This window comes from Budorcas taxicolor, chromosome 10 (assembly GCF_023091745.1).
Source record: "Budorcas taxicolor isolate Tak-1 chromosome 10, Takin1.1, whole genome shotgun sequence".
NCBI classification, from domain to species: Eukaryota; Metazoa; Chordata; class Mammalia; order Artiodactyla; family Bovidae; genus Budorcas; species Budorcas taxicolor.
This window is the reverse complement of record NC_068919.1, coordinates 100,460,268-100,473,283: the sequence shown is the minus strand read 5'-3', so window position 1 is coordinate 100,473,283 and position 13,016 is coordinate 100,460,268. Positions and strand designations below refer to the sequence as shown.

The following is a 13,016-nucleotide window of genomic DNA, read 5'->3' as shown; positions in this document are numbered from 1 at the left end:
GAGCCGATGCTGGGTGCAAAGGGTACAGAGACACGGAATGACAGGTCACACATACTGCATTCTTGCTGACTCGGTGGACATGAGTCTGAGCTCCGGAGTTGGTGATGGACAGGGGGCCTGGGGTGCTGCCGTCCACAGGTCGCAAAGAGTCGGACACGACAGAGCGACTGAACCGAACTTACGTTCGATCAGCACCCTTCTAAGGCTTTACGTGTGCTTCCTCCTTTAATTCTCCGTTAACCTATGAAGCAGGCAGCGCAGCTGGGGAACTGTCAGCACGGAAGGCATGGAGTGAGCGAATGCTCCCCGGGCAGCATACACTGAATCAGGGGTCAAGCTCCACGCTGCCTTCACGAAGACACAGGCCTTGTCTTGGAACTTACCAGCTGGTCGGAGGGCACACAGGGGTGATGCGGAGAACCTACCGACCACCGGGGCAACCGGGCGGGTCCACACTGGTCGTGATGTGAGAGCGTGGCTGTCAGAAGCCCCATCACAGCACCGGTCAGGGGTTGAGCAACCCTGACCCTTGGCCTGGGTCTCAGACAATGTGCAGGAGTTCCCCTCCTGGACAGAGGAGCTGGGACGTCCTGTGCCTCCAGGGAAGCAAAGCTCCAGCTTGGCTCCGGAGAGAAGGTGGGGGCGGGGGGCGATGTGGCGGGGAAGACCACCTGGGGGTGCCTGCGGCTTCCTCCTGGTGGGACTAAAGCATCAGGGCCCCAGAGGGACCCCTGCTGAAACCCGGACATTCCAGCTCCCCTTCCGTGTGCTGCCCACGGCGACTGCAGCACCTCAGAGGTCGTTGGAGGTACCTGAGTTTCAGCTGGTCACATCAGAAGGCATTTCCTGATCTTCCTTCCTCATATCGGAGAAGGCCATGGCAACCCACTCCAGTGCTCTTGCCTGGAGAATCCCAGGGACAGAGGAGCTGGTGGGCTGCCGTCTGTGGGGTTGCATAGAGTCGGACATGACTGATGCGACTTAGCCAACAGCAGCAGCAGCTTCCTCATATCTTTTTTTAAAAAAATACTTGTTTTTGGCCGAGGTGGGTCTCAGCTGTGGTACTCAGGATCTTTGCTGCTGCACGCGGCCGTTCTAACTGCAGCCTGTGGGCCTCATGGCCCCGAGGTGACGTGGAATCTTAGTGCCCTGACCGGGGATTGAACCCACAGCTCCTGCGCTGAAAAGCGGTTGCTTAACCACTAGACCACCACCTGGGGAGACCCTGTTCCTCGCCTCTTCATGGCTGAGTTTCAGCTTCATCACTGGTTACCTGGGCTCGGTGTCTTTTTTCCCCGAAGAACAGCCCCATGGCTGCTGAGGGGTGAGGGGAACCTGCAGGTGAGCTAGAGGGAGGCTCCCCGAGGAGACGTGAGGTCAGCTGCTGCTCCTCATAGCTGGCATTCCAGACGTCAGCTCCACCCTCAGACCCAGCACCCAGAATGTAACCCTCTCGGTGCCCCGTTCACCAGCCTGGCCCATGCAGCACCGTCTCCTGCCCAGACTACTGTGTCCTCAGTCCTGTGGCCACAGGGATGCCCCTAAAATGCAGGTCGTGTTGTGACTGCTGCTGCTGCTGCCGCTTCAGTCGTGTCTGACTCTGCGACCCCACAGACGGCAGCCCACCAGGCTCCTGCATCCGTGGGGTTCTCCAGGCAAGAGTACTGGAGTGGGTCGCCATTTCCTTCTCCAATGCATGCATGCATGCTAAGTCGCTTCAGTCGTTTCTGACTCTGTGTGACCCCATGGACAGCAGCCCACCAGGCTCCTCTGTCCACGGGATTCTCTAGGCGAGAACACTGGAGTGGGTTGCCACTCTTTCGTTAAAAGTCCTGCACGGAGGCCCCATTTAACCAGAGGAAAAGCCAAAGTCTCCATAGAGGTCTGGAGGCCCAACGTGAGCTACGACTCCAACTCCTATCTCTGAGTTCTCCAAACCCCAACCCATTAAGCAAGCCCCAGACCTCTCTGCTCAGACACTTCTCCCCAAGATACTCTTCTCACCTGCTTCAGACCTTGGCCCAATGCCACTTCATCAAAGCCACCATCCCGTTTAAAATCACAACACCCGCCACCTGCTCAGGTCTTTATTCTCATTGGACTCTGCTCTGTTTCTTCACTACTTTGCCAACAAAGGTCCGTCTAGTCAAGGCTATGGTTTTTCCAGTGGTCATGCATGGATGTGAGAGTCGGACCGTAAAGAAAGCTGAGCGCCGAAGAAGTGATGGTTTTGAACTGTGTGTTGGAGGAGACTCTTGAGAGTCCTTTGGACTGCAAGGAGATCCAACCAGTCCATCCTAAAGGAAATCAGTCCTGGGTGTTCATTGGAGGGACTGATGTTGAAGCTGAAACTACCGCACTTTGGCTACCTGATGAGAACCGACTCACTGAAAAAGACCCAGATGCTGGGAAAGATTGGGGGCAGGAGGAGAAGGGGACGACAGAGGATGAGATGGCTGGATGGCATCACTGACTCAATGGACATCAGTTTGAGTAAACTGTGGGAGGTGATGATGGACAGGGAGGCCTGGCGTGCTGCAGCCCATGAGGTCGGAAAGAGTCAGATAGGACTGAGAGACTGAACGACTGTTTCTTCAACTAACCACTTTTATCTTCTAACTTCCTACTTCATTTTGCTTATTTAGCCCCCAGCCGGAATGTAACCAAGGAAGGTGTTCTGGTCGCTTTCTTAAGCGATCACTCCACAGTCATCGGATAGCTGAAGGAAGGCACATTTGGACACCTGGCCTCAGCTCAACTGCGGGGGGGTCGCAAAGAGTCGGAAGGGGCTGAGCGACTGCACAACCACCACCTCAGCTCTGAGCCTGCAGGCTCGGGACGAGGAAACCCCACTGGTGATCCTGCTCGGAGGACAAGGGACCGGGCGTCTGGGCTGGCGGTCCTTGCCGGGCTCAGTCCAGCTCGACAGCAGACTTTTATGGGGCCCCGGGCAGCTGCGGGGCCCTCGACGCGTCTCCACCCGCCTGGGACCAGGTGCCGGGAGGCCTCCGGGCGCAGAAGGGGCCTGCTCGGGGGCAGGAGCGCAGCCAGGCCCGGAGAGACGGCCCCCCAAACCTGAGAGCCAGGGCACGCTCGGGCAGGCTCCCCTTCGCGCCCGCGCCCCAGTCCCGCCCGCTCCGGGACCTGCGCCAGGGTCACCGCGCCCGCGGGTGTGCAGGGCCGCCGCCCTCGCTGCCTCCGCAGGCCCTGCGCCGCCCTCCCGGGTCCCGGGCCCCGCCCGGCCCCGCCGTCGCCCCGATCCGGGCCGCAGCCCCCCGGCCTCCCGCAGCCCGGCCCGGCGGCGGCTCCGGCCCTGGCCGGCAGGGGCGCTCCTCGCGCCGGCCGCCGCCTCCGCCCCCCGAGCGGCGCGCCCGCCGCGCCGGAGCCGAGCCGCGCGGAGCCGGGCGGGGAGGGAGGCGGCGGCCGGCGGCGGCCAGGCCGCGATGGCGACCAGGAAGGCGGGCTCGCGGCTGGAGACGGAGATCGAGCGCTGCCGCTCCGAGAGCCAGTGGGAGCGGATCCCCGAGCTGGCGAGGCAGCTGTCGGCCAAGCTCATCGCCCACGGTAGGCGCCGCGGCCTCCGTCCGGCGCCGGCCGGTCCCCCGCCGCTCGCGGGGCGCGGCGCCCGGGGGCGCGCGCGGGGCCGGGGCCTCCGGGGCCTCCGGGGCCGGGGTGGGGGGCGCGATCGGCGGGGGACCCGCGGCCGAGCGCTTGCGGGGGGGGGGGGCGCCGGGGCCCCGGCGCAGGGCGGGCTCCCGGCCGAGTCGGGGTGCGGGTCTCACCGGGTTCCCGGGGTCGGGGGCCGGCCTGGGCTTCAGAGAAGTCGGGTGTGACGGGCGGGGGCGCGTCCTCAGGACTTGGCGGCGGATGTAGGGGGGGTCCAGGCTGCGCGGGTGGTGTGCTCCGAGTCACGACGGCTTTAGGGGAGTCCTGCGAGTGAGCGGGGCTGAACCGAGACCCCTGGGACACACGCTTTGTAAACATATGGCATGGAAGGGCTCCAGGCGGAAGCCCAGAGTTGGGGTGTGTGTGGGGTGGCGGAAGGCAGGTTGAGACGTGTGTCCTGGGGTCCCGACAGAGGAGAAGCGGAGGGTATGGGGAGGTCAGGTTCGGGAACACGGGGAAAGAGAGTGAGAGGCGTCAAGAGGGAGAGTGTTGAGCAGAGAGGTGGGAACGTGGTCGAGGAATGTTGCGAAATGGGGAGATTGGGAAATGGGGGTGGGTATGTGAGGGGCTCAGGGCCCAGAGGAAGAGTGGGTGGGACAGAGCCCCGAAGTAGTAGCAGCCTGGGGCCCGGAGTTAGCCTAGGACCCCTGTTGACTCAACTGGTTCTTGTACCTGATGGAATGAAAATTGCACCCAGAACCCCATTTCCCAAGGCACAGCCCCACGTGGCCTTATTTGTTTTGGAAGCAAGTATCCTTAATATTTGCTTGTCTTTTCGTGCCCGTCAAAACCACAGGCACCAATGGACTGGCAAGAGGGCAGAGGTTTTGTCCCATTTCATCTCTGGCCTCCTGAGGCTGGGCAAGCACATGCCAGCCAGACGGATGAATGAATGACGCTGTTCTCAGAAAGGGCATCCCCTGTTTTCAGCCGTCTCACCCAAACTGCCCAGAAGTGGAGAGATGGCACGTGTCCTCTTCAAGGATGGTGTGTGTGGGCCTTTTATGGTGTTAGTGCCTCAAAATGAGAGCGGGTTTTGCACGCTCTCAGCTATGGTCCCGGCTTCGGACAGGTGTTTCCTGGCCAGGTGCCGGTGCCGTGATCATGCCCGGGGCACGGTGGAAGCACAGAGCCACCTGGGCTCAGCATGGTGGGGAATGTTGACTCTTCATGCCAGGGGCACGGTGGAAGCACAGAGCTACCTGGGCTCAGCATGGTGGGGAATGTTGACTCTTCTTAACTGAATCAGCATTTGAGGCAAAGGTGTTCGGTTCCCTGGGCCCCAGTGGCAGCCTGACCTTGCCGTGCCTGTAAGGGTCACCATCCATGGACTGCGGCACGCCAGGCTTCCCTGTCCGTCACTGTCCCCTGGAGTTTGCTCAAATTCATGTCACTGAGTCAGTGATGCTATCTAACCATCTCAGCCTCCGCTGCCTCTTCCCCCTTTGCCCTCATTTTTCCCAGCATCAGGGTCTCTGCCCTGTACCTGCAGCATTTTCTTGTGTCTTCGGATTTAGACAGTCCTGGGTCTCCTTTGTCACTTCCCAGCTGTGTGGGCACATAATACTGTCAGGGCAGGTCGATCTTAGGATTAAATGGGTTCATTTTGGAGGCCTCTGATTTTTTCCTTCAGAATCCACCTGTTTCCTGCTTTATTTACTCATTCAACCAATATTTGCATGCCCACCTGTGCCAAGTGTCGATAATGGCGAACAGCTCCTACCCTCATGCGCGGCCTCCTCTGGGGAGACAGATGTAACCAAATACAGTAAGCCTGGTAGCTTCAGACAGTGAGCAGTGATTTGAGGGAAACAGTCTTGTGAGAACGGTGGGTGGGGCCGTGGGTGACTCCGCCTAGGGCGGTCTTTGGAATGAGAGGTGGATGGACTCCGGGCGCTTGGGCCTCTCTCGCCCTCATGGCTCCAGGCTCGGCTCCTTTTCCGAGGCCTGGCCCCCGTGGTCTCAGGCTCAGCCCCTGGTGGGGCTTGGGGTCGGTGCTGGGGAGCCAGTTGTACAGCACACGGTGGGCCTTGGGTGTGTGTGCACGTTTGGTTTGGGGCAACTCGAGAGAGATTTCTGCCTCCAGGAACTGCATGGCAGACAGCAGTCTTTGATGGCAGGTCTCACAGACAAGAAAAGGTCAAAGACATTGCTCAGGAAGGTTCAAAAAATAAAGCAAAGGTGAAGGATGAGGCCAAGCAGGACTCTTGAGGCTCTCCTTTGGGTCCAGAGCAGTGTCTGAAGGAGCGTCTTTCCCCTTGGCTGCAGCGGGACCTCCACCTGGTGCACTGGACCTCACATTTGGGACAGATTTGGCAAAATCCGTAAACTAACACACTTGCTGTTTGGAATAAGGACAGGGAGTGAGTGTCCTGTTTGTCATACCGAGACAGTTGCCTTGACGGCAACCACAGGCAGAAACGGGCACCGTCATCAGAGCCCACCGGACCCGAGCCTGAGTCCCGGGCCTGGCACTTCCTAACTCTGTGACCTTGGCCAAATTAGTAATCACTCTGAGCATCCATTTTTTCATCTTGGATTAAAAGACTTATTGTAGGGGTTGCTGTGAGATTCAAAGGAGCCTAAAGGCTCCCAGGGCGAGCCCCAGAGCCTTAGTAGGTGGGCCCTTCACTCATTCCTGGATTCATTCATTCCACACCGAGTGCTTGCCACGTGCTTGTCGATGGCCCTGAGGATACACCAGTGACCAAATCAGACAAAAACGGGAAACGTCCCTGCCCCTGTGTGACACCCGCCTTCTAAGGGGGAAGGGGTGCCGTATATGATAAAATCACTAAGTGAAACGTGCGGGCTGTCAGACAGCGTGAAGTGGCATCAGAAGAACAGAGCGCGGAAGGGAACACGTGCTTTGCGACGGGGTGGGGGCCCGGGCTGCTGGCTTCAGCGGGGCGGCTGGGGAAGGGCGGCGGGGCGGCGGCCTGAGATAAGCGCTCCGCCGGCGCAGTGCGGCCCAGGGAGGGGACCTCAAGGGCCGAGGTGGCGGGGCCAGATGGCGGGGCCTCAGAGGTCACGGCTCACGCTCCGGGCTTCCTCTGCGCGACGTGGGAACCCCAGGAGGCTCTGAGCAGAAGCGTCGGGGTCCTCGGTGCCGCCCTGGCCGCAGGCCGTCCGCTCCGCGCGGCCGCGTGGGGCAGGGCTGCCCGCCCGGGAGGGCGGCGACGGCGGCCGCTCTCAGAGCCGCTCCGGCGCCTCCTGTGAGATAACCTGGTTTCACAGTTTTGCCGAGATGGATACGGAAGAAAAGGGCCAGGCCGGGCTGGAAACAGAGCCCTGCAGTCCCTCCCGCCTCACACCGCACCCCGGTCCTGATCACTCCACCGCGAGGAACCAGCTGGGCGCCGGGCCCGCGGGGTTGCTGCGGGCGCGAGGCCGCGCGAGCCTGGAGCCGGCGCAGACCCCCGGGCCGGCGCGGCCGGCGGGGGCAGCGTGGGGGCCAGCGGCGGGGCTGGGCCGGGGTCGGGCCGGGTGGACTCGGAGCCGTGCGCATCGGCCCCTTCTCGGCCCGCACCCCGCCCGGCTCCGAGGCCCCCGCAGCTGCCTGCTCCTCCCGGCGGCCGCCTCCACGCCTCCCGTGAGCCAGGGCCGTGATCCGGCCTCCCCCTTCATTCGGACTCCGCCTGCGGCTGCGTGGCCGCGCTCTCTCTGAGCGCGCTTTCCTCCTCCGTGAGATTGGGTTGATAACGCCCGCTCCGGCCGGTGGCTGTGAGGATGGAGTGGGTTGCGGTACCTGCAGAACCGGGGTTCGCCCTCCCCTGACCCTGGGCGAGGCCGGCCAGTCCTGGCTCTCCCCTGCTGGGGAGGAAGCGCGGAGACCCCGAGACACAGGCCTGAGCAGCGCCTAGTCGGACGGCTGCGTGGCCAGCAACAGGGCCGTCACTGGAGCCCCCCGACCCCCCAGACGGCGCGGGCCTCCCCGCCCCCCAGGACACTCAGCCGCTCAGACAGCTCGGCCACTGGGAACAGTTGGGCCCTAATGAGGGTGTCTTCTGGAAGGAACCACCGCCCTTCTGCTTAGGGGTGATCTTGAGATCCTTTAATTACCCCTTAGTGATGGACGGGGAGCGAACTGATGCTTGAAATCAAGAGTGTCTGGAGAGAGGGGGCAAAGTCTGGTCACCAAGTATAGACCATCGGGTGGAGTGAGGGTCTTGCCTGGGCCAACAGCCGATGTTCCTGTGCTTCTAGGGGCCCCGGGCGGCACTATGGCTTCCTGTTCGGGAGAAGGGCTGGGCTTGCTCAGGCCCCTGGAGTGTTCCCAGAGAGGGGGAGGCGTTGGTGGATGGGAAGTGGGGCTCCCCGCCGGCCCGAGGAGCTTCTTTGGAAACCAGGCCGAGGTGCAGCTGAGAGCCTGCGGCGGGGTGAGGAGGTGGGCCTGGCCTTTAGGGGAATCCCGGGGTGCCCCCGACTCCCCGAAGTCCACCCCCCAGACCCAGGGGAAGGGGACTGTGGAGTCCCCTCCTGGCCCTCCCCGTCCGGGCGCATCCTGCTTTCAGATGGTCTGTCCTCTGAAGCACGTGCCTTTGTGGAAGCCCACCTGTTCTGATTCTGGGGCCCGGAGGACGCAGTCGTCCGGTGGTGGCGCGCCAGTGGCTCTAAGCCGCCCGGGCTCGTGGTTGCTGTGGTCGGGGCAGGAGGCCTTGTGGCTCCCCGCTCGACCCCTGCCCGCGACGTCAGGGCGGGGCCTCAGGCTGGGGCGGTCAGGAGGGTGGGGTCCCGCGGCCGCCCCTGGTGCCTGTCCTGTCCTCCCTGCCGGCCCTGGCGCCCCCTCCCTCGGCTGACTTGGCTCCTGGACCGCGCCCTCCCCGAGCTGCTCCTCTCTCCCCGGAGCTCGTGGCGTTCGGCTCTGGGCCTCTCTGCAGGTCGGAAGCCTTCCTGTCCGTCAAGATCGTGCGTTTCCCCCCAGCCGTCCTTCCCTCTCAGAAAGGGCCGTTGGCCTCTGAGAAGACAAGCGCAGAGTGAGACCGCACACGTCAGTATTCACACTGTCCTGTCGCGGGAGCACCCTGGTGGCCCGCTGGGCAGGCCACACTCGCTGGAGCAGTTATACTTTCCCTGTAAGTTTCCCTTGAAGGAAGGACTAAGGTGCTTAAAAAACAAAGCAAACAAACAAACACGCTTGAAACCCACTGATCTGGTCCGGCCTCCCCCTGTTATAGCTGAAGGGACAGACCCGGGGAGAGAGGAGTCTTCCTTAGCCACCCGCCAGGCGTGGCAGAATCGAGCAGCCGCCGGGCTCAGAGGTCTGGACCCGGGTCAGAGTGAAACTCCACCTCGGGGAAGCTCATGTAGACGGTGGGGCCACACATCCAAGGCCCCTCTCCTGCAGCACATGGGGCAGGGGCGTCTCAGGCTGCGGACATTTGCCGAATGCGTTATAAATACTGTCACCTACGTGACAGTCCTAGTGGGGTCAGGTGGGGTCAGGGAACAGTGCTTCGTGGGAAACAATCAGGATTTCTGCTTCAAAACGTATCAACTGTCATTGCCAAAAAGATAAAGTCACTCTAAAGAGCCTCGTGTTGGTTCAGTTTAACTGCCCAATAAGTTAACAGCGAAGCTTTGGGTTCTTAGAGCGGTCTGGAGTTTGGAAATCACAGACACGGAGTCGTAATCTGTAATGACAGTGCTGGACTGAGAGGGTGGCCGGAAGGCCCGAGAACAAAACGGAACAACGAGCCCAGGAGCGCCTGGCAGTGTTTCTCGGGCCGCCGCCGCCCTCCCGAGCGCCTCCCGCCTCCCGGCTCAGGGCCCCGGCCCTCCCCACGGCAGGCGCCCCATCTGGCTCCCGGCGGTGCTTCCAGAGCGCAGAGCGCGCGGCCCGCTGGAGCGGCCGTCAGCCCCGTGGCCGGCATTCGCTGTGCTCAGTTGAACAGACTTTCACACGGGGAGGCTCCTGCTTAATCAGAACTGGTCCTTCAGGACGAACGGCTGAGGGCTTCCCAAAGGGCCAAGGACAAGTGACGACCGTGAGTCCGGGAGACCCGTCCTGTGGGGACTGGCGTCGGGGAGTCGGGCCGGCCAGAGGCCCCCTGGCTGGCGGTCCAGTGCTTGCCACCACCACCGTTTCCTCCTTCCTGATCGAGCCCTCCTGGGCACCTTGTGTTTTCAGGAGCTGGGCCTTGGCCCCTGGGGGTTCAGTCCGTCGCTTGTTACTGTTCTTTGACAAGCACGCTCCAGCCCGTGAGATATCAGAGGCCTTTGCGGTCAACAGGCTTCTAGGAGGGATGTCTTCACGCTGCGGGGTGACACACGTGCTCCAGTGGGAAGAAGAACGTTACCGTGTCCTGTCCTGCACGTTGTTGCCAAAAGCCGTGGCCGTCTTGTGCAGGGAGCTCCCCGCCCAGGAGGGAGGCCCACAGAGGGCAGGACGCGGAGGCGAGGCACGACCCCGGTCGCATTGCTGAGCCCCTGGCGCTCTCCCGACGCCGGCCCTGCCCTGGGCTTTCTGCGTGCTTCCTGCCGAAGCCCTGTTGACACGGCGTTTGGTCACCACTTGCAGCCTGGCCCCCCTTTCTCTCATCCAGAGTGCCCGCCACCTCTGCCCAGGAGCGGCCCGGGAAGGGCCTTCGGGCGGGTGGGCTCGGCAGGCCGTGGAGGCCTCCAGACCTCTGCCTGTGTGAAAGCCAGTTCTTCCATCTGAGTGGCCAGAAAGAGGGAAAGGCTCTTCTTTTTAATTTTGAATTTTTATACAATTTAGAAAGGTTATTTTCCATTTACAGTTATAAGAAAATACTGGCTACATTCCTTGTGTTGCAGAATGCATCCGTGAATCTCTCTTTGAGCCAGTGCTTTGCCCACTTCCCCAGCCCGGCGATCACCAGTTTGTTCTCTTTACCTGCAGGGTCTCGGTGGCTCCGTTGTACCCAGCTCTGCAGTCCCATGGACTGTGGCTCACCAGGCTCCCCTGTCCGTGGGATTTCCCAGGAAAGATACCGGAGTGCGTTGCCATCCCCTTATTTGTCTTTCTGTCTGACTTATTTCACGGGGAGGAGGAAACGGCCACCCACTGCACTATCTTTCTGGGGAAATCCCATGGACAGGGGAGCCTGGTGGGCTGCAGCCCACGGGGTAGCAGAGTCGCACGCGGCTGAGTGACTGAACCAACCTGCCCTCCACCTCCATCCGTGTTGCCGCAGAGGGGAAGGGTCTCTATCAGAACCACCCCGTGCAGCCAGCAAGACGAAGATGAGTGGAGTCCGGCAGGTGGGTGAGCCGCGTGCCCCGTAGGCTGCAGAGGGCAGCCGCTCCCCAGGGACCCTGACAGCGGGGCTGTCACCCGCCCACCACCAGGCCTGTCGCCATTTGTGTGGCACAGAGCACGGTGGGGAGGCCGGAACCAGGCGGAACTGAGGCTGTTTGGCCCTTTTCTGGGCCTGCCGTGCGTGCAGTCAGAGTCCGCAGGTCTTTGCCCTCCAAGTGACCTTGTGCACATGACTTGAGCCACTGAAGCCTTCGTTTTCCTGACTCCTTGAGTGTTGAAACAGTGCCGGTAAGGAGGGAGAGTGAACAGGCGTGTCTTGAGCTTCTGCTGTATGCTGGATTCTGAGCGTGAACTTTTACACGGATCCCAGTTGATGGTCACAATTGAGGGGAGTGCGACTGGGGTTGTGATTCCCATCCAGGGCACAAGTGGACCAAGGCGTGATGTTCACGAAAGCATTCTCACCCACCTGTGACTCTCGTTCCATTATTCGACACTAGTGTTTTTCTGAACTTTTCAGATCAGAGAATCACCAAGCTGGCGTGTTAGAACGCAGATTGCAAGGCCCCTAGACACGCCTGGCGACTCTGCCACAGCTCGTCCGGGGAGGGGCCGGGCTTCCCTCTTTGCAAGCCTGCGGTGACGTCCATGGTGCTTGCCCATGGGTACGCTCGGGGGAGCCCTGAGTTAAGGGAGCTGGGACGCTGTGGATCCCAGACCCCTCCTGTGGGTGGGGACTCTTGGTCCGAGATGCGGGCTGGAAACCTGCCTTTCAAGTGGAGCCTCCGGCGGTCTGCATCGTCAGGCCTGGAAGGCCCTGCCCTCAGCTGCGATTCTCAGTGTTTACTGAGCGCCTCCCCCGGGCCGGCTGCCCCAGAAGAGGCCGAACAAGCCGGTCACTGGCTCAGGGCACTTCCAGCTCGGGCAGCCACTCAGCCTCCGGGCGGCCAAGTCACCGGCTGGCTCGCACCTCAGCGTCCCGAGCTGGGGCCCAGCTCCTGCTGTGGGAGGTCTTGGCAGGGCGGGGTTCGGGGAGCAAGGCTGTTAAGCAGCACCCAGGGGACTGCAGCCCTGGGCTTCCTGAGCCCACGGGATCATCTGAGGTGGGGCCAGGTGTCACCTGGGCTGGGCAGAACCAGACAGCGTCACAGGGGCTCCTGGGAGCAGCCGGGGTCCCAGGGGCTGCGCAGTGGCTACGGCTGGTGGAGCAAGCCTGTAGGGCGGGGCCTCATCCCGGTCAGCCTGAGACGCTCCCGGCTTTAGCAGCGGGCGTCCTGTGTCCCAGGAGTGCTGGGCAGTGGGCCGGTGGGGCACCGCGTGAGGCGGATGCAGGTATTTTAGCAGAGAGGAGAGGAGCCTTGAGCAGGAGAAAGCACCGCCTGGTTTAGACCTGGGCTCCGTCCCGGGCTGACCCGGCTCCTCTGGCCTCGGGTGAGTCACTGAGCTGCTCTGAGCCTGACTCTTTATCTCGACAGTCGCTTTCAGGAGCAGATAAGACAGTGAAGTTTCCATTATCAGCACCCTCTGGAGCTGCCTGGCTGAATCACGAGGTTTGGGTGTGGGGGGAGCGTGGAAAGTTCCGGATACTCAGGCCTTTTCAGGGCATGGTGGGAGCGGGCAGGACAGCAGTAACAGCAAGGTGCTTGGCGGGCTGGGGAAGGGGTGCTGTTGCCCTGAATCGGGGCTGAGGCGTGAAGCTGACAGCCACCCGGACTTGCTGGGCCTCAGACTGGTGAGCGCCTCGGCCCAGCTCTGATAGGCCCCTCAGGCCTCCTCTTCCAGCCGAGCCTGGCCGCCCCGGGGGGCACGGCCTTTGGATCTTCAGTTCATTGCTGTGCCCCAAGCACCAGCCACATGGCTGGCCCACAGCAGGTACCCAACAAATTTTTTGTTTTTAACTTTTTATTTTGTATTGGGATATAGCCACCAGGGCTTCCCAATGGCTGAGACAGTAAAGAACCCACCTGCAGTGCAGGAGACCTTGGTTTGATCCCTGGGTTCTCTGGGTTGGGAAGATCCCCTGGAGGAGAGAAAGGCTACGCACTCCAGTATTGTCTGGAGAATTCCATGGACAGAGGAGCCTGGCGGGCTATAGTCCAAGGGGTCGCAAAGACAGGACTGAGCGGCT

General features: G+C 61.7%; 1 protein-coding gene across 9 annotated transcripts in view; it reads left to right on the top strand.

The window, feature by feature from the left end:
• Nucleotides 1–3,417: 3,417 nt before the first annotated feature.
• Nucleotides 3,418–13,016, top strand: part of TTC7B (tetratricopeptide repeat domain 7B) — a 267,251-nt gene continuing 257,652 nt past the window's right edge. For all 9 annotated transcript variants that reach the window (XR_008199968.1, XM_052646213.1, XM_052646211.1 and 6 more), the window contains exon 1: nt 3,418–3,564. Coding sequence is in view for 8 of the 9 variants with exons in the window: in XM_052646213.1 (XP_052502173.1) it covers nt 3,444–3,564 (121 nt within the window). In the remaining variant the exon portion in view is untranslated. The remainder of the gene's footprint in view (nt 3,565–13,016) is intronic.